The 25501-nt window shown below is 41.3% G+C and overlaps 1 protein-coding gene across 1 annotated transcript in view; it reads left to right on the top strand.

The window, feature by feature from the left end:
- thbs3a (thrombospondin 3a) overlaps positions 1-25501 on the top strand; it is a gene marked incomplete at both ends in the record, with an annotated part of 139692 nt that overhangs the window by 77296 nt on the left and 36895 nt on the right. The window contains 6 exons of the mRNA XM_080753884.1: positions 225-384; positions 946-1064; positions 1306-1358; positions 5405-5586; positions 8016-8194; positions 14769-14817. Of these exons, the coding sequence (XP_080610010.1) occupies positions 225-384; positions 946-1064; positions 1306-1358; positions 5405-5586; positions 8016-8194; positions 14769-14817 (742 nt within the window). The remainder of the gene's footprint in view (positions 1-224; positions 385-945; positions 1065-1305; positions 1359-5404; positions 5587-8015; positions 8195-14768; positions 14818-25501) is intronic.

Raw genomic sequence — 25501 nt, 5'->3', positions numbered from 1 at the left:
AAATCGGTACACAGTATGTCTACACTCATCTCATCAACATGAATCTGTCCCATATAGCGCCACCGTCAGGCTGATTCTTTCAAACACATTTTTGACCACTGCTCCTACACATTTTGGGCTAAAATCACGCTGTGACCTGACGGTCGCTTATCTCCCGATTAGGGAGTCTTACTGGTTTTGTCAAATTTAAATGACAGTTCTTTCCCTCTGTGTGTCCCTGTCAGGATAACTGCAGACTGGTGTTCAACAAAGACCAACAGAACTCGGACACAGACTCGTTTGGAGACGCATGTGACAACTGTCCCAGTGTCCCCAACAGTGACCAGAGAGACACGGACGCCAACGGACAAGGGGACGCCTGTGACCTGGATATAGACGGAGACGGTATAGAGCAGGGTTCCCCAATAAGCAGCCCGCGGGCCATTTGCGGCCCGCGGGGGGCTACTGTCAGGTCCCCACCAGCCCCAGTAATAATGGTGGTATAAGAGCAGCAACAACACTAGTATATCGTCGTTGTCAGGTGGAAACCTCGTATCTCCAAATTTGTACATTCTTTCACAAAGTAAAGCCCTGCTTCGTCATTCAAGGCCGTCTCACAAAAGTAGTGAAAACAGCATATCTACAAGCACACCTTGTAGATCGGCTGTTTTCACTTGTTAAAAACATTTTTAAAATGATAAATGCAAAACAAACGGTTTTGGACATACAAGGTTTTCACCCGACAACGACGATATAACAATATAATATTTTTTGGATGAACAACTCTTTTAAAGGGTTCATTCAACCCTATCGTGCAGCAAAGAATCATTCGCTTCTCATACATCATTTGAATGGGTCCCCTGTACTCAGCTGTCTCTGTCTGTCCCTCAGCTATCCCTAATGTCCTCTGTCTGTCTGTCTGTCTGTCTGTCTGTCTGTCTGTCTGTCTGTCTGTCTGTCCCTCAGGTGTCCCTAATGTCCTGGACAACTGTCCCAAGGTGCCCAACCCCATGCAGACGGATAGAGACGGAGACGGGGTGGGCGACGCCTGCGACAGTTGTCCTGAGCTTAGTAATCCCATGCAGGTAAGAAACGCACACGTAATTCATTTTCAAAATAAAGTTTGGTACCCAAGGCTAAAATCCATCCATCCAGGTCCCAAAGAAGCCTCAAAAAATGTTTGGTGCTTTTATCCGCTTTGTTTTGATAATTTTGTTAAGACAACCGACGAAAGGATTTGGTTCTCAAGGAAAGGGAATCAGTGTAATTATCATCAGTTTATTATTTAGTGTGGCTAACACGTCCAATGTGCTCTTTTTCCCACAGACTGATATCGACAACGACCTTGTCGGAGATGTTTGTGACACTAACCACGACACGTATGTCACACTGCACACACACACACACACCCACACACACTCACTCACACACACACACACACACACACACACACACACACACACACACACACACACACACACACACACACACACACATACACACACACACACACACACACACAAATTTCAATCATTTATTTACACAAATATTACAAGGTGCTGTACTATAATGTACAGTCAGCGAATCCTGGACAAATTCTATGTCGTACTTTGTCATTCTACTATATTTCATACAATAGAAGCCTGAATTCTGAATATTTTTTTTTTTTTTTTATTTGGAATCCTGAAATGTAACATTTTGATTTAATGTCAAATGCATTTAGTTATACTCATGTTAACTTTATGATTATGAACTTAAATACAAATACATTGGACATAAATAAATAAATAAAACATTTTAATACTACTATACCAGGCTACTAATATAGACTGAAGTAATTAAAGCGGGTCATGTTTGCACCTTTGGAATTGTAACAGCTGAAAGCAATACTATATCAGTATTCTGATATTAACCTGAGGGCCGCATTAAGTGAAGGTGGGAGCCCTATGTGGCCCCCGGGCCGCCAGTTGCCCATGTATGTCCTAGACCAGTGATACTCAAACTGGCCCACCAGGAAGTCACGCATCCAACAAGCTTTAAACTGAGCAGATTGGACCTTCCGTTCCAGAGATAATGGACAAAACATCTTGAAAGCAGTCATTGAAATCGCCGATTTTCGCAGATTTTTTTCCCCTCTTTCCCCTCATCGGCTCTGCCTGACCAATTAGCATACCCAAAACGACATTGTATGCCTGCAAATTAAATTAAAGAGATATGTAGGCCTACTGTAGCTCTACTTAACAACTCCATCATTAGCCATTTGGTAGCTAAAAAGTCTGGGAATCTAATTTAAGTATTGTCATCATAGCCATAACTAAATCTGATTTCACAAGTTTATTTTCTGTAAAAAGCCATTTGTGTTGAATGTGGGCCAAGTCATGAATAACATTGTGAAGCAATTGAAAGAGAGATGTGCTCAGCTATAGGCCTATTTAATGTTATCCCACTTGATAGCAGGCAGACAGACAAATGTACATTAGTTTGTTTTAGTGTTTGTGTGGAATATGCTAATTGCACAGAATTATTATAAAAGAGAGAAATTACTTTGAAATTACTTTGATTACAAATTGTGTCATTGACAGAATATAAACGGAATTACAATCCATAAAATAATGCGCATTGCACTTGTCTTAAGATATGTGGAAATAAAGCAAATAAAAGAGAAGTTATCAAGTAATGTAATTTTATCAACTGGCCCGCGGCCCCTTGACATTTTTGTAATGCGGCCCACTGGTTCAGAAGTTTGAGTATCCCTGTCCTAGACTCTAACAACCAACCTATGTACATGTCCAAGGCTGCCAAAGATGAATACAAATAGATTGCACCTATAGCCTAGCTCTGTGATGGTTCGTAGGAGCGGCTGGTATTTAATGACTTTGGTCATAAAGGCTTCCTCTAAGCTAGAATCAAAGGTACAGGCCACTTCAAGAATGGAAACTGATTTGTCTCTTTCATTGACAACAACAACATCAGGACGGGGTTGCACCAGCTGTTATAACGTAGCCTAGTTGTAACGTAAATGGCTTCCAAGTCAAGACTTATGCATTACTAAAATGTCAGGTGTTGCACCACACAAATTTGTTCTTACGTATCTCTAAGTAACAACTAAATATTTACACCACCCCTTGGGCAGCACTAAGTCTTTACTAAGTAACCTATCTCTATGGGAGAGTAGAGCAACTTCACTACTAACGTGGCAGACAGCATTATTTCGGCTATTTAATTAATTCAACAATGAAACGACCCATCTGTTTAAAACATACATTAAGCCCTATATACATTTCGGCCATTTGAAAATAGCCGATCTACAAGCTCACAATGTGTCTGCTATTAATAGAGTATATCTATATTGCAGGATTGATAATTTTTTAAGTAATTTGAGTACTTTTCAACCACTGCATACAGCACAACAGCGAATTGAACGGTGCGCTCTCTTCCCTTGTGTCTCCAAATATGCGCTGCCCTGCGTTACTTCACAACGGGGGAAAATGTATGAGGAATATAATTTGTGATACAATCCGTTTGCAGGGCAGTGCGCTGCGCAGGGATGCGTTCGCCCTGTGCACACATATCAGTGACTTGTGTACATGCCAGTGGAGAGACGGAGGTCTCTGTTTACAGTTTACAGTTTACAGTTTAGGCATTTAGCAGACGCTTTTAATCCAAAGCGACTGTTGTCTGTTGACAAAAGACGATACAAGCTTTATTTCCTTACTAGAAACAGTTTGTTTTCATTGGATTCGGGAGCTATGACGTCATTTTATGCGACTATACATTACTTTAGGAACAGTCTACGCATTACTAGTTACGTTATGCCTTAAGCAGTCGTGGTGCAACACCTGTTAGTAACTCACTTAGTTACAAACTAACTAGTAGTTACTAAGCCTCTAGTAAGGACTTTACTCCCACTTACGTTCTGGTGGTGCAACTGGCCCCTGGTGTATTAGCAGAGAGATGTGCAAATATTTCTGGATTTTCTGTACAGAGATGAAACAAGGAAGGTTTGACACAGGAATGTTTGTACATGCTCACGGACAGTGCAAAAACACACACACACACACACACACACACACACACACACACACACACACACACACACACACACACACACACACACACACACACACACACCAGGGACGTGCAGATAATGTTAGAGAGGCAGGGTATGACATTTCTAAAAGGGCCTTTTGGTGAAAATATAAAGAAATAGCAGACCTGCTATTTTCAAACATTTTGATGGCAACACTTACATACTTTTACTCAAGTACATTTTGAATTCCAGAATTTTTACATTGCAGTATCCTTTAGCACCCACTGTTGTAATATTACAACGTTTGTATTTTATCCAAAAAAAGGTTTAAATCATTTTATTTTAGCTCCCCCTACCACCTAAACATCTTTAGTATTACACACACACACACATATATATATATATATATATATATATATATATATATATGTATATATATATATATATATATATACATATATATATATATATACATATATATATATATATATATACATATATATATATATATATATATATACATATATATATATATATATATATATGTATATATATATATATATATATATATATATATACATATATATATATATATATATATACATATATATGTATATATATATATATATATATATATACATATATATATATATGTATATATATATATATATATATATATATATCTAGAACATGTACATATGTTATTATTCTGAAAAATATCCCTAATATGTACCGGTAAATTAGAGCATGATTTATGATTTATGATTTATGGCTATAAAACCTTACAAACATTTTTTTTTTTTTTTTTTTTTGAAAAAACAACATTTTCCTCTGGTTAGAGCTCCTACAACACCATCTGATTTAAAAAAATATATATATATTTAAAGTATTTCTATTTTGGGGTTTTAGAGGGTTAAAGGACAACTTTGTTTTTTTACAACAAGGGTTCATATTAGAGAAAAGAAAAAGTGAGTGTTAAAATGTTTTCATTTGCTTCGTTCTATTGTTTTATCGCGTTTACCGTGCTAAAATGTGGGGCATGCGGCATGCGTACAAGTGGCTAAATATGTCTTTTTAGACACAATAAGCCAGCAGTTTCTTTATTACTATTTACAGTAACACTTCTAGCCCCTATAAGTCACATCCAACCATGAAAGGTTGCGTTGTATCTTGGGACGGGCTTATTCTGTGTAAATTGACATATTTAGCCACTTGTACGCATGCCCCAACCACTGAAATAAGAATCTCTAAAACAATAGAAAGAAGTAAATGAAATCATTTTAACACTCATCTTTTATATTCTTTAATTACAATCTAAAATATGAACCCTTGTTCTAAAAAACTAAAGTTGTCCTTTAAGTAAAATATGTGAGTACTTTTTTCCACCACTGTCAGAGACGGGGACGGACACCAGGACAGCAGGGACAACTGTCCGGACCAGCCCAACAGCTCCCAGCTGGACTCTGACAACGACGGCCTCGGGGACGACTGCGACCAAGACGACGACAACGACGGCGTCCCGGACGACCGCGACAACTGTCGCCTCATCACCAACCCCAACCAGAAGGACTCTGACGGTAACGAGGGCTGTCACCAGTGCTGTAAAGCAGGGGTTTTCAAAGTGGGTGACGGGGCACCCTGGGGTGCCGTGACGGCAGTCCAGGGGTGCCGCGAGATAATTTGATAATATTTGGAATTTATTTGGACACTTGAAAAAATATTTAGTATAATTTTAAACTTGAAGTCCAAAGTTATTTTCAGTCAGTTCTAACCAAAATGGCTATTATCTCAACGTTTTCCTCGCGACATTATCACTAAAATATCATCACTGTCGGGCAGAAACCTTGTATCTCCAAGTTTCAAATGTGTACGTCTTTTGGTAAAGACTGTCGCATAAAACTAGTGAAAACAGCCGATCTACAAGCACGCTTGTAGATCGGCTGTTATCACTAGTTTAGTACATTTTATAGATGATAATACAAAATGAACGGTTTTCCACCCGACAACGACGATATGCTATACTGTAAATTTAAGATGCTGGGAGTGAAAATTATAATGTAGGGGTGCCTCAGATTAAAAAAATATATTTATGGGGTGCCCTGAGACAAAAGTTTGGGAACCCCTGGTGTAAAGTCACTAAGTGCATTTGCTTGTACGGTACATGTACTTAACTCATTTAGTGCTGATCGCGCGTATGCTAGTTTTAAGTATACTCTTGAGGTATCTTTAATTGAGTATTTCCATGATCCAATATTTTTACTTCTACTCCACTGCATCTCGGATCCAAATATTGTACTTTTATCCACTACAATTATTTGAAAACTTTAGTTACTAGTTTTACTTTGCAGGTTTAAATAATAATATTATAAAACAAACATTAACCACTTTAGCCCTATATTATCCCTAGGCTATTTGAAAGTAGCCGACCTACAAGCTCACAACGTGTCGCATAGCGAGGTGAAAATAATTAATTAATTCATATAGCTATATATTATTTATCAAGCAACTAGCAGCTAACAACAACCAGCTGCATGTGTCAAGTTAGACGAACGTCAACCCTTGACTTCCGTTTGGTGAACTTCAGTGTTTTTTCCCAGTCGGCGGACAAAAAAGAAAAAAAAATCGAACCTCTGTTCGAAGTGGAGCTGTGTGTGTGTGTGTGTGTGTGTGTGTGTGTGTGTGTGTGTGTGTGTGTGTGTGTGTGTGTGTGTGTGTGTGTGTGTGTGTGTGTGTGCAACAGCGCCCCTCCCTTAACATGTGTGGTCAGAAAAGGTTACTGCAGGCTACAGACAGACAGACAGACAGACAGACACGGAGACAGACAGACCCACACACACGGCCACGTATAGGGAGCTTGTGTTCCACACAGCTCCAAAAGAAAAACAAACACACACACACACACACACACACACACACACATATATATATATATATATATATATATATATATACACCTGTTTCCGTGGGAGTTTACTGGAGATTATTTGGACCTGTTTGGACCACACTTCCGGTTTAACAGCAGACATACAAGCTCACGTCGTGTCGCAGATGCAACTGTTGTGTTCTTGTAAATCACACTCGGCTGCGGCGCCGGAAGCTCGGTACAGCGTCTGCGCAAAGCACTATGAGGCGTTGGAAACTTGTGGATATATATATATATATATATATATATATATATATATATATATATATTTTAAATAATGCTTAGTGTTATTTCTTCACAACCTGGCGGTCGCTTCTCGCCATTACGGTGTGTTACTTACTTGTATATATATATAGCTGATATTGTAGCCTACTCAATGTGAGGGCCTACGCTACTAGATGTGAGGGCTACGCAACAGCCCTTCACCTCTAGTTTTATACATTTAACAGTTTGTGAAATGGGACATTCTGGATAATGAGTATCTACTTTTGGTACTTTAAGTACATTTTGATACCAATACTTTTGTCCTTTTAGTCAAGTACATTTTTAATACTAGACTTTTACTTGTAACTAGAGCAGGGGTCTTCAACGTTTTCAGGCCAAGGACCCCTTAGTTGAGAGAGAGAGATGAAGCAGGGACCCCCACAACCCATAGATACCATATAGTTTCAACGTTTGACAGCACAATGTGTATTTTGGATTCATGTCAATTTGTGTTTTCATATATTTAACCACTTGAACCGTCAATACTTAATAAACCTTTCACTCTGTAGTCTGCTCTTTTTCCCCTCTACACCAAAGCTCTTTGCCAAAAATAGCCGATCTTCAAGCTCATAATGCCTCGCAGCACGAGGCGGTGTGTGCTTGTAGATCTGCTATTTGTGGCTAAAGTTCGCAGAATATGGACAAGGAGAAAAAAAATCTTATCACCCAAAGATTTGGAGGACCCCCCTGTAGTAACTCTTGAGGACCCCCTAGGGGTCCCGGACCCCCTGTTGAAGACCGCTGAACTAGAGTATTTCTGCATTGCAGTATTCTTACCAAGTCAAATATCTGAGTACTTTTCCCCACCACTGTCCCCAGGCAACGGCGTGGGCGACGTGTGCGAGAACGACTTTGACAACGACGCCGTCATGGACTTGTTTGACGCGTGTCCCGAGAGCGCCGAGGTCACGCTGACCGACTTCCGGGCCTTCCAGACGGTCGTCCTGGACCCTGAGGGCGACGCCCAGATCGACCCCAACTGGGTGGTGCTCAACCAGGTGACCTTTTACCCATTTAGACCTTTAGGAGGAGATTTGACTTAAAGGTCCATGAAACACAAAATCACTTTTTCTATAAATATATATTATATCAATGAGTCACTTGTGATAGGGAGCAGTGATATTGTTCAATTTGCCCATAGGCTTGGGGATTCAGAGCTTTCTGCTGTCTCTGTAGCTATTTCTGTGTACTTCCAGTTTCTAGGTCAAAAAGAAATATTTCGCGCCACTCATTAAATATTAGCTATCACTGTTCTGTGGTGTAACGTGACGTAGGCATATCTTATTAATATTAACGTTTGTTTTACAGAGTCGTATCAAGGGGGGGCGTGGTTTCACTGTATGCTTGTTTCAGCCAGAGAGAAGAGCAGGCTCTGTGTCAACAGACAGTTACACTGTGTGGTGCCTGTGTTATTTTCTGTGTAGTGTAGCCTGTGTGTATGTGTGTGTGTGTGTGTGTGTGCGTGCGTGCGTGTCGTGACAGTGCACGCACACACACAACGTCCACACACAAAAAATAGCAGATCTACAAGCTCATTTCGCGACGCGTTGTGAGCTTGTATATCGGCTATGTATGTAGCCTAGCTTGGTTTCGGCTCCGTAGAGCCGAAACCAACGTGTTTACATGAGAAGCTGCTACTGCAACAGCTGTTAGCTAGGCTACATAGCTACATAGCAGATATACAAGCTCACAACGCGTCGCGAAAGCGACGCCCCGCGACGCGTTGTGAGCTTGTAGATCTGCTAGTTTTCGTGTGTGTGGACGTTGTGTGTGCGCGCACACTGTCACGACACACACACACACACACACGCACGCACGCACGCACGCACGCACGCACGCACGCACGCACGCACGCACGCACGCACACACACACACACACACACACACACACACTACACAGCAAATAGCTATAGCGCTAGCCTATCGTCCATTCTTCACTGGTTCCGTGGTCCAGAGCTGGAGAAAGTGTGTCCATGGATAAAAGCTCAAGCAGCTTGTTTGTAAAATACCTGCACATTTTAATTCGTTACAGAACATGGAGTTGCCGAATCTTTATACTTTTTACACCTCCAATGGCTGGTTTTAAAAAATGTTTCCGAAATGGAAAAGCAACAAGTGCCCACAAGTGCCCACTCTCTCTCTGATAGAAGACGCACTACTCCGCCCCCTCCCCCCACAACGGCAGATAACCACGCCTACATTTTAGAAATCTTTTCATGTTCTGAAATCCCATAAAACAAATTAGAGGCAGGGTTTCTTATCCCTTTAAAGACAGACTGACCCGCACACTGCCGCTTGTCCGTTTCAGAGAATTTATTAAAGTAGCAATGTTTCGGTCACCAGACCTTTCTCAAGCTGATTTCAACAGTGGCTGACACATTCACTATAAACATTTCCACTGGTGCCAACAACCAATCAGAAGCAGTGATCAATCATTTAGAGCAGCTGTGTTAACAGTCATGTGACCAAGTTAAAAATACAGTGTCTATGATGTCCTTTAGTATCATTGAAAATAAAACAAACAATACAAGGAATTACTAGTCATGCCAAAATAATACAAAGAAGTCAACAATACAAAACATTTCCAATAATATCATAATGTCCTACTCTTTAAAAAAGTGTGGAAAAGAAAAAGAAAAGGAAAAGAAAAAGAAAAAGGGATACAAATATACACACTGTGCAGGGACCGGCTAAGAAGTGAAGTCGTTTTAGAAATGATTAAATTATAACATTACATTCAATAGCAATTCATCATTAAGACCTCTAGGGTGTAGGGTTTGTAAGGTATGTATCCAGTATGCTTCACGGCGTTTGAGTAGAAGATCATGGTTACCACCTCTCCTTGGTAGACTGACTTGTTCTATGCCAATTTAGACCTGGAAGTATTTTATGCTTTAGCCATTCACGTTATTCCTGCCCCTCTCTATGGAGGCTGCCATTTTTTTTACAGAGGGCGCTAGAGAGTTTTTCTCTGTATGCTTCTTCAAAAAACATCTTTTCACTTCCTCCCAAGTAAGGAAGTGACAGGGAATTGTCTATTGCCATATTTTGCCAAAGAAATAAGCCCAACAGAAGCAACTAGGCTATGGCCTTCTACTTTACATTTACATTTGAAAATAGCAGATCAGCAAGCTCACAATGTGTCACATTGCGACACATTGTGAGCTTGTATATTTGCTATTTAAAAAATATTGAGGGGGGGAAAATATTTTGAATATTTTTGAAACATTTTAACAACATAAATCTGTTTGGAGGTCCCTGGCACCACATATTTTCAGATGGGGGTCTGCGACTGCTGTGCTTGTTAATCTGGGGTCCTTGATATGAAAAGATTTGGGAACCACTGGTTTAAAAAATATAAGAAAGTATATTATAAAAAAGTATTATAGAAAGTATTATAAGCAGACATGGCAACCCAGGTACATTCAGAGCCCAGAGCCCAGAATGCCAACTACTGACACTTTAATGCAAGGACAACAGGAAACCAAATGATGTTTTTCAGGCCAGCTTTTTCAGCCTCCGTCTCTTTCAGGATATGAACAGGAAGCCGGGGGCGGGGCCAGGAATAAAGTGAATTGAACAATAGCAGATATACAAGCTCACATAGCGGCACCGAGTGCCACATTGCCAGCTTGTAGATCTGCTATTTTAAAAAAATCATGAAAATCTTTGAATATATGTATTTTTAAAGCAGACATTTGTAACTCAAATTTTGCTTCTGGGGGTCCCTGGAACAACATATTTGGAGATGTAAATTTGGGGGTCCTTGAAATGAGAAAGTTTGAGAACCACTGATTTAGAAGAAGGATTTAGAAGACATTTGTGGAATCGGGTCAAAAATATTCAAAGACTTGCACAAATCTGAACACTGTGAGCTTGTGTATCTGCTATTTTTCGATAGTTAAAGTTATACTATGTAACTTTTTTTATGAAACATATCTTAAAATTGTCCTAACTATTAAATCGCTAAAGTTTTAGAACCCCCACTCCGTTAATTTCAGCCCCAAAAGCCTTTTCTTTATATGTTTTCTACTTAGCCGTGACAGGGGCGGGATTTCGCGGCAAAATGACGTCATCTGCATCATCCGTATACGTTGGCCAATCACATTGCAGATCATACACACATGATACACTACCGGCCAATGACAGTGCATCTTGAGGTCTCTTCAGGAAATAGCTTGCTTCAACAGCTTTGTTTACACTGGTCTAGAAGTCTAGCCTGTAAACCTCCCCAACGCCGGTCCGCAGAGGGACACTACGGATGTGTGGCGACTTGGCGAGGCGGGCGAGGCGGACGCGGGGGTCTGAAGGCCCGGTGCGCGGCGAAAAACGGCCAAAAAAAGCAGACGCGACCGCGGTATAACGCGGTCTGACCACTAGTTGAGCAACTTACACAGTATAGCTTTAAAGCACAAAATAATGGTTTAAAGTAATAATACGTAATAATGCGTTCCCAGTCTAAATGGGTTAACCTAAATGATAGTGTATGATCCGCGCTGTGATTGGCCAACGTATATACAACGTATACGGAAGATGCAACAAGTAGGTCGGGAGTGGCTTATTGTCGGTATCAGCCGGCAACACGCGGGAGTCTGTCCCCGTTACAATGCGCTAGACCCCTGGGAGATGGACTGCTGAGGTGGAGCGCCACACCTACCATCAGCTCCCAGTACTTGCCGCACAGCTTGCCAAGCCGTGCTACTCATACGCTGAGTTGGCGGTGCCCGGAATCGAACCCATGACCTTGCGGTACAAAGGCGAGAGCTCTACCGACTGAGCTACCCGGGCACGCAAAGATGCAGATGACGTAATTTTGCTGCGAAATCCGGTCCCCGGCCAGGATCATAGAAAACATATTTACAGAAGGCTTTAGGTGCTTAAATTAACGGAGTGGGTGTTCTAAAACTTTTGTGATTTATCCGATTTCGTGCCGCCGACATGAAAGGGTTAATTGTTCAGCGTGCCGGTCGCTTGCTCCGTCCGCCAGTCTCTTATTTTGAAGGCCGGAAGTAGATCCAGCTAACAATTCCTACTTGACGATGTTCAAGATTGACCCGGAACTAGTTCTGGTCCGAAACGTAAACAATGATAGAAGATGGATGCCTTTGTGCTATTTTAGCGAGAATCCAATGCCATCCTTGGCATCAAATGTGTTTTTTGGAGAAAATGGACTGTAAAGATGAGAAAGACTGTTGGTTTCTATGGGATGGGATCACTATTGTGTGCACGTGGATGCGCGATGATGATGAATCGGCGACTTCACCCTTGCCAGGGTTTTTCAACGGGCGGTAGATAGCCAAGCCAGCTTTACATATAAAGTATATACAGTATATTTCGCGAGTCATCCCGCGATCGGCACTGTAAAGACTTTTAATATTTTGCGAGTCATCGCGGGATCGGCACTAATTGAGTTAATAGTTAGGACAATTTTTAAGATTAGTTTTATTGGAAAAGTTACATAGTATAGCTTTAAGTGATAACGGCACCATCTAATGCACATTTGGTATTATGCAAGTGGCACTGAACGCAAACACTTATGGTTTAAGAGTCGACAGTATATGTAACGCATGGGGGAGTGTTCATATGTTAATTAAGGGGCGTCAGACCACCTTTTGAGCACACAAATATTTGTTTTATTTAGCCACAAGAGCGCGCCTCCTCAGTGGCTTCCCAACGCGGGTCCATTTGGTTGTATAAGGACACAGCAGATTGACTCGGCCACATCTCGGTCAATTCTCATCGGATTTTTAAATGTAACATTTCCACATATTCCTTGGGGATATCTGTGACTGGATTACATTCATGTTCCCTACCAGCGGTGACAAACAAAACATCGGCCGGTGATGGCCACAACGCATGCATGGTTTCAATCCAGTTTCAATAGATAGATAGATAGATAGATAGATAGATAGATAGATAGATAGATAGATAGATAGATACCTTTATTATCCCAAGGGAAAATAATAATATATATATATATATATATATATATATATATATATATATATATATATATATATATATATCGTCGTTGTCGGGTGGAAACCTTGTATGTCCAAGACCGTTCTAAGTGTCCTAAAGCACAACTATCAATATAATACAGTGCCCAAATCAAAGTGACCAAAGCAGTCAATGCTAGTTAGTGCAACAAGTATCTCACCATCATGTCAAACACCAGCAGAAATACTCAAAAACTACTAACACAACCTAATAGTCAATCCATTCACCAGTGGTCCAGGGACCACCAGGGGTCCTTGAGGGGGTTCCAGGTGGTCCCCAGTTAGTTGGTAAACAAATGGACCCTTGTTAGATCTTAACTCCTGAGAGAGTAAAATGAAACCAAATGGGGGGCAGTGGGGTCTGGAGCGATGGAACCGCTGCTGTAAGTTACTGTTACAGTGTGGTTATTTTGTCAAAATCCATTTGTATTTTGGGTTAATCTATGCAAGGCTCACTTATTTTCCCTTTGGTGTAACTGTGCCCTCTTGCGGTGGGTGGTGGTTATATAAGTCCCTGGGTGAGCAGCAGCCCACCCCCTTGTTATGCTGCCTGGTCACAACAAGAAACTTTAAAGTTTCGGGAACAGATTAAGGCCATGGCTACAACAGAGCTGGATATTTCATATATCCAGGTTTTTCAGATATCCACATAGAAAAATATCTAGGTCCACTCGACAAAGATATCTAGGTCTAACAAGCACGCACACAGTAAAGTCTTCAGAAATATCCGGGTTCCCTGTCTACACGGATCCAGTGAATCGGATATTTTCGATCTCTCCACTTATTTATCCGGTTTAAAAAATATCCAGCTCGCAGCCGAAATATCCAGCTTCATGTAGCTGCAAGCCCCAACAGCACAAAAAAATGTCTAGCTTCAGAAATATCCAGCTCTGTGTAGCAAAGGAACGGAGAGGGTCCTTGAAGTCCCTGCCAAAAATGAGGATACAGAACTGACAATAAGTGAACCTGAGAGTTGTGGCGTCGTCAGTCTACTGCATACATGGGCAACTGGCGGCTCACATGCGGCCCCCACATTCACTTAATGCGGCCCACAGGTTAATTGATTTCAGCTGTTACAATTCCCAAACATGACCTGCTTTAATTCCGTCAGTCTATCTTAGTACTTAGCTTAATAACTAGTATAGTAGTATTAAAATGTATTTTATGTCCTATGTATTCGTATTCAAGTTCATAAAGTTAACATGAGTATATATTATTAAATGCGTTTGAAATTAAATCAAAATGTTACATTTCAGGATTCCAATTCAAAAGAAGCAAAAAATAGCCGATATACAAGCTCAAAACGCATCGCAGCGCGATGCGTTTGCTATTTTTTGCTTCTTTTGTGTGAGATACTAGAATGACAAAGTAGGACGTAGCAATATGCAATGTGGCCCTCTGGAGTGAAGGTGGAAATATAGTGGCCCTCTCCATCATCAAAGTTGACCATGCACCCCTAGTCTACTGGGAGTGAGCCAGAATATAGGGGTTACACTGCTATGCCCCACAAAGCAGCCTTTAGAATGTCCCGATATGTGTCTTCAGTGACATGAACTGCTGTTTGTCTTCACAGGGTATGGAGATAGTCCAGACCATGAACAGTGATCCTGGTTTAGCTGTGGGTGAGTACACATTTTTTTCTCTCAAAAAGGGGAGAAAATAATTGTCCTGACTAAAACTAAGACTAAAATGTCAACAGTTTTTGTTGACTAAACTAGACTAACTAAAATGATGTTGTCTTGGACTAAGATAAAGACTTAAATGCTCGCCTAAATGTTATAAGAACTAAAACGGGCCCACCGCATAGAATAGACTTTCAACAACGCAAAACTACCTTTGGTTTGGTGAGTAGTGAAGTAGTTTAGTTTATTTTGACTCAAGTTGAGCGCTCGTAGGGGCTGAGAAATCTCGGTCTAGTCATTTAGCGACGGGTCTACTCTCTAACATTCTCTGCACACAAAGATTTGGAGGACCCTCTGTAGTAACTCTGAGGACCCCCTAGGGCAGGGGTCTCAAACTCAATTTACCTTGGGGCCGCTGGAGGCAGAGTCTGGCTGAGGCTGGGCTGCAGCCTCAGCGCACATGCACGCGTGCGCAGTGCACATGCACTAATAAAACAAATTAGTGCATGTGCACTAATTTGTTTCATTATTATACTGTAGTTTCATACCAGTCTAACAACTACTGTATCTATCTCCCCATCAGAAAAATGTAAAAAAAAATCCAATCTTCTCAAATGTAATAAGATGAACAAGGACCCTGGTGTAAACAAGTTGTGTTTAACTTATAGAACATGTACTGTACTGTAGGGATGTCCCCGACTAAGGATTTGTATAGTCGACTATGGTTTTAGTCGTTTTGCTGATAGTCGAATATTAGTCGACTATCACCGTTTTTTTTTTTATTAATTTTGTTTGTTTTTTTGTTTTTGTTTTTTCGTTTTTTTTTTAAATCTTTTACAATGGCTTACAAACAACAGTGAAACACCCGTTTAAATAGCATGTCTTCTTGACTTGAAGGTCTTCTTTTAATAGATAACTCATTAATTTAAGCAATTAGGATAAAACTAAGTAAGATGTAGGAGCCTGATCTGCGAATATCTCACTGTGACTCACTCCACACAACGAGCAACTGCATTACTTGATAAAAAGTTATAAGTTCCTTAATAACATTATGTCCATTAATCTCCATAATATACTCCCAATACATTAACCACTCCACTTGCAGCCTTATATTTTATATGTAGGATAGGATCGAATGGGATCTTTCTTTGAAAATAGCCAATAATAGGCCTACAATGCGTTCTTGCATTGCAAAATGCTACGCGTTGAGGCCCACCCAGACACACCTGTGCCTCATTGTTCATTTATTAACATGGTCTTATCAGATCTAGGGCAGGCGGCAGGGCAGGCCTTCCAATTTAGAATAGGCTAAGCCTGCATGCCAAATAAATAAAACAATAATTCGTTGTCATTCATTACTTTACTCTGCATAGGAGATCAGGCAGGGAAAATACAGTAGGCCAGGCCTACACTTTTTTTGAAACATTGTCTCCTTATTTCAACAACAACATCAAGAATATGAATACAACAATGAATAGAACGAAATAATACCTCTAAGATAAATAAAATTATGAAATAATATAAGGCTAATTAAAATAACAATCGGCCTATAGCAGGTCAGGTGTACAGTTTACTCACTTAGCCTTTTTTTCTTCTTTATACTGGTCAGGAAAATCAACTTTGTTGGGCAATAAAATTGTTGTCAATAAAATAAAATAGTTTGATTGTTCCTCCTCCTCAGCGCCGGCGCCCCCTATAGGCAGACTACGCAGTCTGCGTAGGGCCCCCGACCAAAGAGGCCCCCCCACAGCCCCCTCCTCTGCAGAAAAGAACGTACCGAACTGACTTTTCACACCAGCGCTACTGCCATCTTAGCCTGAATGAGACATCTCTGATTATCCTTGCATAGCCAGACTTACTCATGTCCCTGATTGGCTGTCCCGCCTCTATGCCATTGTCCCATTGGCCAAAAAGGAAAAGGAGCCGACATTTCTTGACTCTCTGGAACTCTTTGGGAGTTTCCGCCCCGCCCCCTTTCAGTGTTTGTTTACTTTCGGTTTGACATTGCACGTTTATCTTTCTGGATATGAGAAAAAGAAAAAGCGTCAAAAGGAACTGCAGCAACAGCAAACAGGTAAATAAACATTCTTGCACTGTCAGTTGTAACTTGTGTTGTGCGATGAAGCCACGTTGCTGCTTTAGTGGCGATATGCAAGGGCTAGCAAGGGTGTTAGCCTGCTGCCTTGCGTGTCACGACTGGACACTTGTACTGCTGCTGTTATGTAATCTCTCCTCCCTCGCTGTCTGTCGCTGACAGTGCGCTGACAGTGACAGTGCGCTCGCCTCTTTCTCTGTGACCATTGTCTGTGATTTGTTTCTGCTTTTGGTTGGTTTTTGGTTCTGTTTGTTTGTTGTTGCTAACTAGCTGCTGTGGGTTCTTTACTTGTTGTGAGGTGTGTGCACTGTGCAGTGGTATAAAGTAACTAAGTACATTTACTTAAGTACTGTAGGCTACTTAAGTACAACTTGAGTTATTTGTTGCTGCTTTTACTTCTACTCCACTACATCTCAGATCTAAATATTGTACTTTTACTCAACCTCAAATTCATTTGAAAACCTTAGTAACTTTACTATTCATTATGATGATATTTTTATCATTATGATATTATAAATCATACAACCCTTTAGCCCTATTTATGTTTTGGGGGGGCAGAGGATTTAGTGCTATATGTAAATTTACAAATTATATAGCCTACCTAATATGTTTCAGATATAATATGTTTCCTTGGCATAGCCTACATCTATGCTCATTTTGGCATATTTGTCCAGTCCTTTGTTATTGCGACCGTCAGGGAGCAGTTTACTATGAAAACCTCCACCGGCCGTCCGTCCGTCGGTCGGTCACACGTCACACGTCACACCTTTGCCCTGCTCATATCTCCGCATCAGTATATAGGGCTTGTTTGTTTATTGTATGACATCACGCCACATCATCAGCTGTGGACTCTGTGATGTCATCGTATCGCATCAGTATATAGGGCTTGTTTGTTTATTGTATGACATCACGCCACATCATCAGCTGTGGACTCTGTGATGTCATCGTATCTCCATATATGGCCATCTCCGTATATGGAGATATAAGTCGTCCATGCCCAAGTATGGGCTGGTGAGGTCAGACTTTGTGTGATGCGTAGGTTATCTCCATATATGGAGATTCAACATTCCAGGCAATGCTCTCTTCCCTGGTGAGAATTGCCCCTTTATATAGGGCTTGTTTGTGTATTGTATGACATCACGCCACATCATCAGCTGTGGACTCTGTGATGTCATCGTATCTCCATATATGGCCATCTCCGTATATGGAGATATAAGTCGTCCATGCCCAAGTATGGGCTGGTGAGGTCAGACTTTGTGTGATGCGTAGGTTATCTCCATATATGGAGATTCAACATTCCAGGTGTAACTATGGCTACCCGTATGACGTGAGAGGTGGAGGTTGTGACATTTGTGGAGATAAGCGACCAACGGTCGCTTATCTCCCGATTAATTCAATTCAATTCAATTCAATTTTATTAAAGTGTCAAATCATAACAAGTTATCTCAAGACACTTTACAAAGGCTAAAGAGCCATGAGAGAGAGAGAGAGAGAGAGGAGAGAGGGAGAAACAAGGGAGAGACAAGGGAAAGACAACAAGGGGCACACGCACACACATACACAGGCCCTGCATGCGTGTGTACAAGAACGAACGAACGAACGAACGCACACACACACAGGCGCTGCATGCGCATGCGCGTGTAGGGGGAGGGGAAGGGGAGGGGAAGGGGAGGTAAGGGTAGGGGGGGTGGGGGGAGGAGAGAGAGAACCCGAGCAGAACCTGTACCTGTGAGGTACCCCCTCGAGAGAACTCGAGTGGATACCTCACAGGCCTGAGGCCCCCACCCTGAGCAAGCAATTTGCGACAATGGTAACGAAAAACCCCCTCTTAAGGAGGAGGAAACGTCAGGCAGATCCTGACTCTGGGGTGAACAGCCGTGCTGCCTCGACCGAGTCGGGGGGACAGTAAGGAACAAAGAGAGAGCAAGAGATAGACACAGAGAGATCCAGGCGGGTCCACAGGCGTGCTTCATGGAGGCCCGGTCTGCTCTTGGTCTGCACTCTTGGTCTGCAGCTGAGTAGTCGGGTTTTAGTAGCAATCCCAGCAGCTGAGTTGTCGAGTTTTAGGTTTTTAGGTTGTCGAGTTTCCAGGAACTGGAACTGTGGAGTGGGAGACAGAAAAGAAACTCCGGGGATGATCCCCGGAGTTCGAATTAGTGGCAGGCCTTATAATGGCAGGCACAGTATCTATCTAGGTCGTCCTCAGACGAGCCCTCCATCGTTGTTTCCAGTCATCTCGGTTCTCCATACATCTGGCCAGCTCATTGGTGTTCTGTGTCCCTACGTCTTCCTTGAGTATGTCCACGTATGTTTTTGTGGGACGTCCTCGCGGCCGGTGCCCGTGTGTTGGCTCCCACAGTACCAATTTGCTGGCTGGAAGCTCCTGGTGTCTTTGGCAGTGTCCTGCTAGTCTCATTCTTCTGGTGGCAATTTTCTCGCTTACCTTTGGTATTCCCTCATACAGGCTCTCGTTTGTAACATGTGCACTCCTGTTGATGCTGAGTACTGCACGCAACATTCTAGTGTAGCACCCGTCTAGAGACTTCTGCAGGGTTGGCTTCAGGGTCCAGCATTCACTGCCATAGAGGAGAACAGACTCCACCGTTGCAAAGAAGAAGCTAAGTTTGATTTGGCGGGGGAGGCACAGTGCTAGTTACAATTGCACCAATGTGACACAAACCCACACAACCAAAAGGGAAGAGAGGGAGGAGGGTTCCCCCTCCCCTCTGACCCATTATTCAGCCCAACCCAGTAACTTTGTAGGTTGGGATTAGGAGTGATTGTACGCTGTCTCACAGAGCCACGGCCTTTTGTCAGCCCGGCCATGGTGTCAACATGCACCCGGACATGAGTGAACGAACGAAGCAACGAACGAACGAAGCAACGAACGAGTGCACGAACGAACGAACGAACGAACGAACGAACCTAATTATAGGCTTTATCATAGAGAAACGTTTTTAATCTAGTCTTAAAAACACAAAGTGTGTCTGCCACACGGACAGAGACTGGGAGGAGGTTCCACAACTGAGGTGCCTGATACTTAAAAGCTCTGGCTCCTGTTCTGGCCTTAGGTATTTTTTTGGGAACGACAAGCATGTTTGCATATTGTGGACGCACCGGTCTAGTAGTACTGCGAGGCTCAATGAGCTCTTCGAGGTACTGCGGTGCCAGACCGTGATATGCTTTGTATGTGAGGAGGAGAATTTTAAATTCAATTCTGTATTTAACCGGGAGCCAGTGTAGAGATGCCAGGGAAGGAGTGATATGATCACTTCTTCTGGCTCCTGTCAATACACGAGCGGCAGCATTCTGGACTAGCTGTAGGCTGTTCAGAGACTTACTTGGGCAGCCTGATAATACTGAGTTGCAGTAGTCCAGCCTAGAGGTAACAAATGCATGGACTAGTTTTTCTGCATCGCTTTGAGACAGGATGCGCCTCACTTTAGCAATGTTACGCAGATGGAAGAAGGCAATCTTTGAGGTTTGCTTGATGTGAGAATGAAAAGACATATCTTGATCAAACATAACCCCCAGATTCTTCACAGCAGCCTTAGAGGCCACGGTAATGCCATCCAGAGCAAAGTTCCTATCTGCTAGTTTGTCCCTTAGGTGCTTAGGGCCCAAGACGATAAATTCTGTTTTGTCAGAGTTGAGGAGTAGGTAGTTACTGGTCATCCAACTCTTTATGTCTTTGAGACATGCTTGCAGATTAGCCAGTTGATCCGTTTCATCTGGCTTCATTGACAGATATAATTGAGTGTCATCTGCATAGCAATGGAAGTGTATAGAATGTTTTCTAATGATTTCACCCAGAGGAAGCATATATAGGGTGAATAGTATTGGTCCAAGCACAGAGCCTTGTGGGACTCCGTATCTGACCTTTTCACGTAGTGAGGATGTATCATTAACGTTTACAAACTGTGATCTGTCCGACAGATAGGACTCGAACCATCCCAGTGCGGTACCCCGAATACCAACCAGGTGCTCTAGTCGTTGTAACAGAATATGGTGGTCGATAGTGTCAAAAGCGGCACTAAGATCCAGCAAAACTAACACGGAAAGGAGTCCGTTATCCAGCGCGATCAGGATATCATTTGTTACTTTCACAAGTGCTGTCTCAGTGCTATGGTGTGCTCTGAAACCTGACTGGAAGGTCTCAAATAAATTGTTGTTGTGTAAAAAGTCACACAACTGCTTGGCAACTGCCTTCTCAAGGACCTTAGAGAGGAACGGGAGATTCGATATAGGTCTATAGTTAGCTAAAAGACCTGGATCGAGAGTAGGCTTTTTGAGAAGAGGTTTGATTACTGCTACCTTAAAGGACTGTGGCACATAGCCTGTCACAAGAGAGATATTTATCATATTGAGTAAGGAAGGACCGATCTGGGTCAGGACCTCCTTAAGTAATCTAGTGGGGACTGGATCGAGGAGACAGGTCGTTGACTTGGAGGAAGTGATAATCGAGGTGAATTCAGAGAGCTTGATTTGGGAGAGACTGTCCAAATACACACTAGGCTGCAAAGCCACTCCCGAGGCTGTAAGGTCCACATGTGGACCAGTAGGAGACAAAAGCAGTAGATTTGATCTCTGATTTTCTTAATTTTATCATTAAAAAATCCCATGAAGTCATTACTACTGAGAGTTAGAGGAATACGCTGTTTCACAGAGTCACGGCCTTTTGTCAGCCCGGCTATGGTGTCAAAAAGGAACTTGGGATTGTTTTTATTTTCCTCTATTAGGGATGAATAGTAGGCAGTTCGGGCATTGCAAAGGGCCCTTCTATATAGCTTAAGGCTATTCTGCCATGCTATGCAGGATTCGTCCCGTTTGGCTGAGCGCCATATTTTTTCCAGTTTGCGTGCGGCTCGCTTAAGGCTTCTGGTTTCATTGTTATACCAGGGGGCTAACCTCTGTTGCTTTACTACCTTCTTTTTAAGAGGAGCAACAGAATCAAGTGTCGTAAGAAGCGAGCTTGTGACACTGTCAACAAGGTGATCAGTCTGAGAGGGACTATAAATATACATATCTTCAACACGGTTGAAGCATATTGGACTAATGGCTAATGGCAGTTTTTCCTTGAATTTATTTATAGCTTTATCGGATAGACTTCTACCAAGGACATGTGTGTCCAATGGTGGGTAGTCCAATAGTGTGAACTCAAAGGTGATCAAATAGTGATCGGAGAGTTCCTTATCATGTGGGAAGACCACGAGATGTTCGATTTCAATGCCATTGTTAAGGAGAAATATGAGTCCAATCCAAGGTGACGAGTAGATGTTCAGTTTATTTAGAGACAAAAGTAACAAGTCCAGTTCAACAGCATATGCAACTCAAGTCTAGAGTATTCTCTGCCCTCAGCCTTGTGCTTCGGTACAGAGCTCCTTCTCCCAGCAGTGGCCTGGGTATCATTCCCCCAGTTCAAGTCATACATTCATCTATTATACTCTTAAGGCCAGGCCTAATTTTAACACCCTTTGATAGACAGCGCCTGTTGCAGCTACTAGTTCTAATAGCTTATCGAAACAAGGCACAGGTGACAACACATTTTGAACCAGGATATAAGAACTCACATCACTAGGCTATATCGAGAATAGGTTAACAGCTGCAGGAGATCCACCCATGGGACACAGTCACACAGAGTATTCACACAGTTTGACTGAGAAGACAGTTATAATCAAATAACATTTTTGTTCATTACAATGTTTTACTACACACTTCATAATTTCCTTGACAGTTCCCCACTTTAAAACATTTTAAAAGAACCAAAAATATACCATTTATACTTTTCCACAATGTTAGACCCAACATACAGAACAACAAAAATCAGGTATTCCCTAGAACCAAAAATATACCATATGTCAATCTCACTGTCATTAAAAGGAGGGGAAAAAACAAAATAGGCAAAACAGATCATTATAATAATACATTATCAAAGGTTGGACTGTAATCAATAAGTCCAGTTTCATATTGGATATATGTAGTTGATGTTGATGTGTGTGGAAACAGATTCCATTACAGATTTACTCAAATGTTATGAAATTCTTGTCCTATTTTAGGCAATTGTTAACCTACCATTAAACAATATTTTTCTTACATTTCTTAGAAGAATATAATTCTCAATTTTGGATTGGATTTTACTGTGACTTTTAAGCCCCTATCATTCCAATTTCAATTTAATTTTATTCTATGTACCCCCCCACTCTCACTTACAGACACGTCTGTAGGTGAGAGTATATTACCGAAATAGCTAAAATAGCAGATCTACAAGCTCACATGCTCACAAACATTGCGTTGCAATATGGACCCTCTGATTTGATTCTGAAAGGCCTTTGAAAATACAGCCACAGGTGCTACAGATGAAACCCCCCTTTAGGTGCCAGCCTATTTAAAACCACTTGTGGAAAACTTTCAGGTCAATCTCAAATGTATCAACTAAATATGGTGAACTAGTTTTGAAAGTATAACCTCATGCCATGTACTCCTTGCACTTAAAAATTGAAAATCCCTGAATCCTCTAAATCCAGACCGTAATTGTCTGGCGAAAAACACCTTCAAAGAATGTATTTACAGATAAACAAAAACTCTCAAAAGTTTCCAATAAAACCCCAATGGAAACCAGGCTGTCCATTAAAAATCATTATTCTTTTAAAATACATTAAACACAATCATTCAAATCATTTCCCAAATAGGAGGAAGCAGTGACAATATTCTTGTCACCCAAATAATAAATACCTCCACCTAAAAATAACACCCAAAAGGAATCACATTCAATCATGTTTAAGAAAATTGTAAAAATTACATAGGAGCTCCAAAAAGATTATTAAATGATGAGATACACTTGATAAAATCCTTACTCTCTCTTTCTGTGTCTCAAAAACATCCACTCATGGACACATTCCAACGTCTTGTGTTTAACATCTTGAATAGACATATTCTAGACTATATCTATTCTGTTAATTTGCTTGCGTTATCAGTCTGCCCTTCACTTGAGACATCAGACACAGACCATTCTTCCTTCTCTCTCTCATCATTCTTTCACTCTCTTTTCACGCAGACAAGTTAAAAACACCAATAGACAAATTAAGCATTCACACACATTTACCCCGCTAGCTTTTTTGTTGCAGTTTTATCTGCAACCAGGTACCTTAAATCGGAGATCCTCTCTCCTCAGACAGCCGTCAAATATGATTGTTTGACCCTGCCTGCTTTCACGTGTATTTTAATGCTAGCCTGAGTGTTAACTCACCTAGCAAAAGGACCCTTAGGCCAGGAAACTCTCATTCCTCCCTTTAGTACTATACAGAGGCAAGACTCAAAAACATGTCTTCCTGCAATTAAGGCCTACAAAACAACAAACATAATATATTTCCAATACATATCAACTGGTCATGTAAACCCAGCAGGGGTTCCTCTGTCCAGTAGGAAACTGATGTCAAACAAACCTACATTATGTAGCTACTAGAGACAGCAACTCTGAATAATTGATGAATAACTGTAAAAGGCTAATTTATACCTTCAATCTTCCATTCTCTTAACAAACTCATATCACCGTAACGTGATAAATATCACCTTCCCCCCTTTTATCCCAGTCTTCAATATAAAGCCCACACTCTCCAAACTGAAGCATTTTGGTCTTCTAACTGAGTATGACCTACAGCACAAGCTCACAACGGTTGCCTCTGTGACGCGCTGTGACCTGGATGTGTCTCACCCATAATACCAGTAAACTCCCTGGAACTTTGTGGATAGTGCTCATTAGTTAAATAAGTGGGGCCAATCTGCTAATAACACGTTACCCCCTCAACATTGATTATGTTTTGTTATAGTAACCACCTGTAGTGTTTTTACTACTAACTAAAATAGAGAAAAACAAACAAAAATCTTTACAGACTACCCTTAAATAACCCACTGGTTAAGCCTGTAATTAACTTAACAACTTAAATATTAAACCCCACACTGACCCCCCTATATATAGAAACATTCTTCCCTAGAATCATATATTATTATTTTTAGGCACAGGACTTTTTCGTTGTTTTATGTAGGAAATTGGTACAATTCTATACTGCCCATTAGTAGGTCAATACACTTAATGCATAGATTAATCCGCTTTGGCTTTTTCTTTTTTTTTTTTTGTATTACTCTAACAAAATTCAGCATTATTCATATAGATATCCTATGAGAAATAACAGAACTATAAGGCCGAATTTTATAGTGGATTTACATTATCGTGTAGTTAACTCCATGTAACTCTCCTTACAATATCTGAATGTTAAACAACAGATACTATTTCAACTTAGAAATTAATGTCACCTGAAGACAACACTGTTCTTGTCATTCAGCTATTTTTGTTTACCCTTGTGTGCGTACCACAAGCTCGGACAGCTGAACTGACTTCTCCAAGTTTTTTCCCAATCTGAATCAAATCCTGACAGTTGATCTGTAAGTGGCCACAACAGCTGAGATTTAACCTAAAAATATAAATTCTATTTGTGCTGCCTTCCTGTATGTTTGGCTACCACAGAGTCAGACAGTACCTACACACTAGTAGGCTTACCTAAAACAGCTTTAAACATTACTTGAGTACTTGGG

The sequence above is a fragment of the Nannobrachium achirus genome (assembly GCF_963921795.1).
Source record: "Nannobrachium achirus genome assembly, chromosome: 2".
Taxonomy (NCBI): domain Eukaryota; kingdom Metazoa; phylum Chordata; class Actinopteri; order Myctophiformes; family Myctophidae; genus Nannobrachium; species Nannobrachium achirus.
This window is presented reverse-complemented; position numbering and strand designations above follow the sequence as displayed.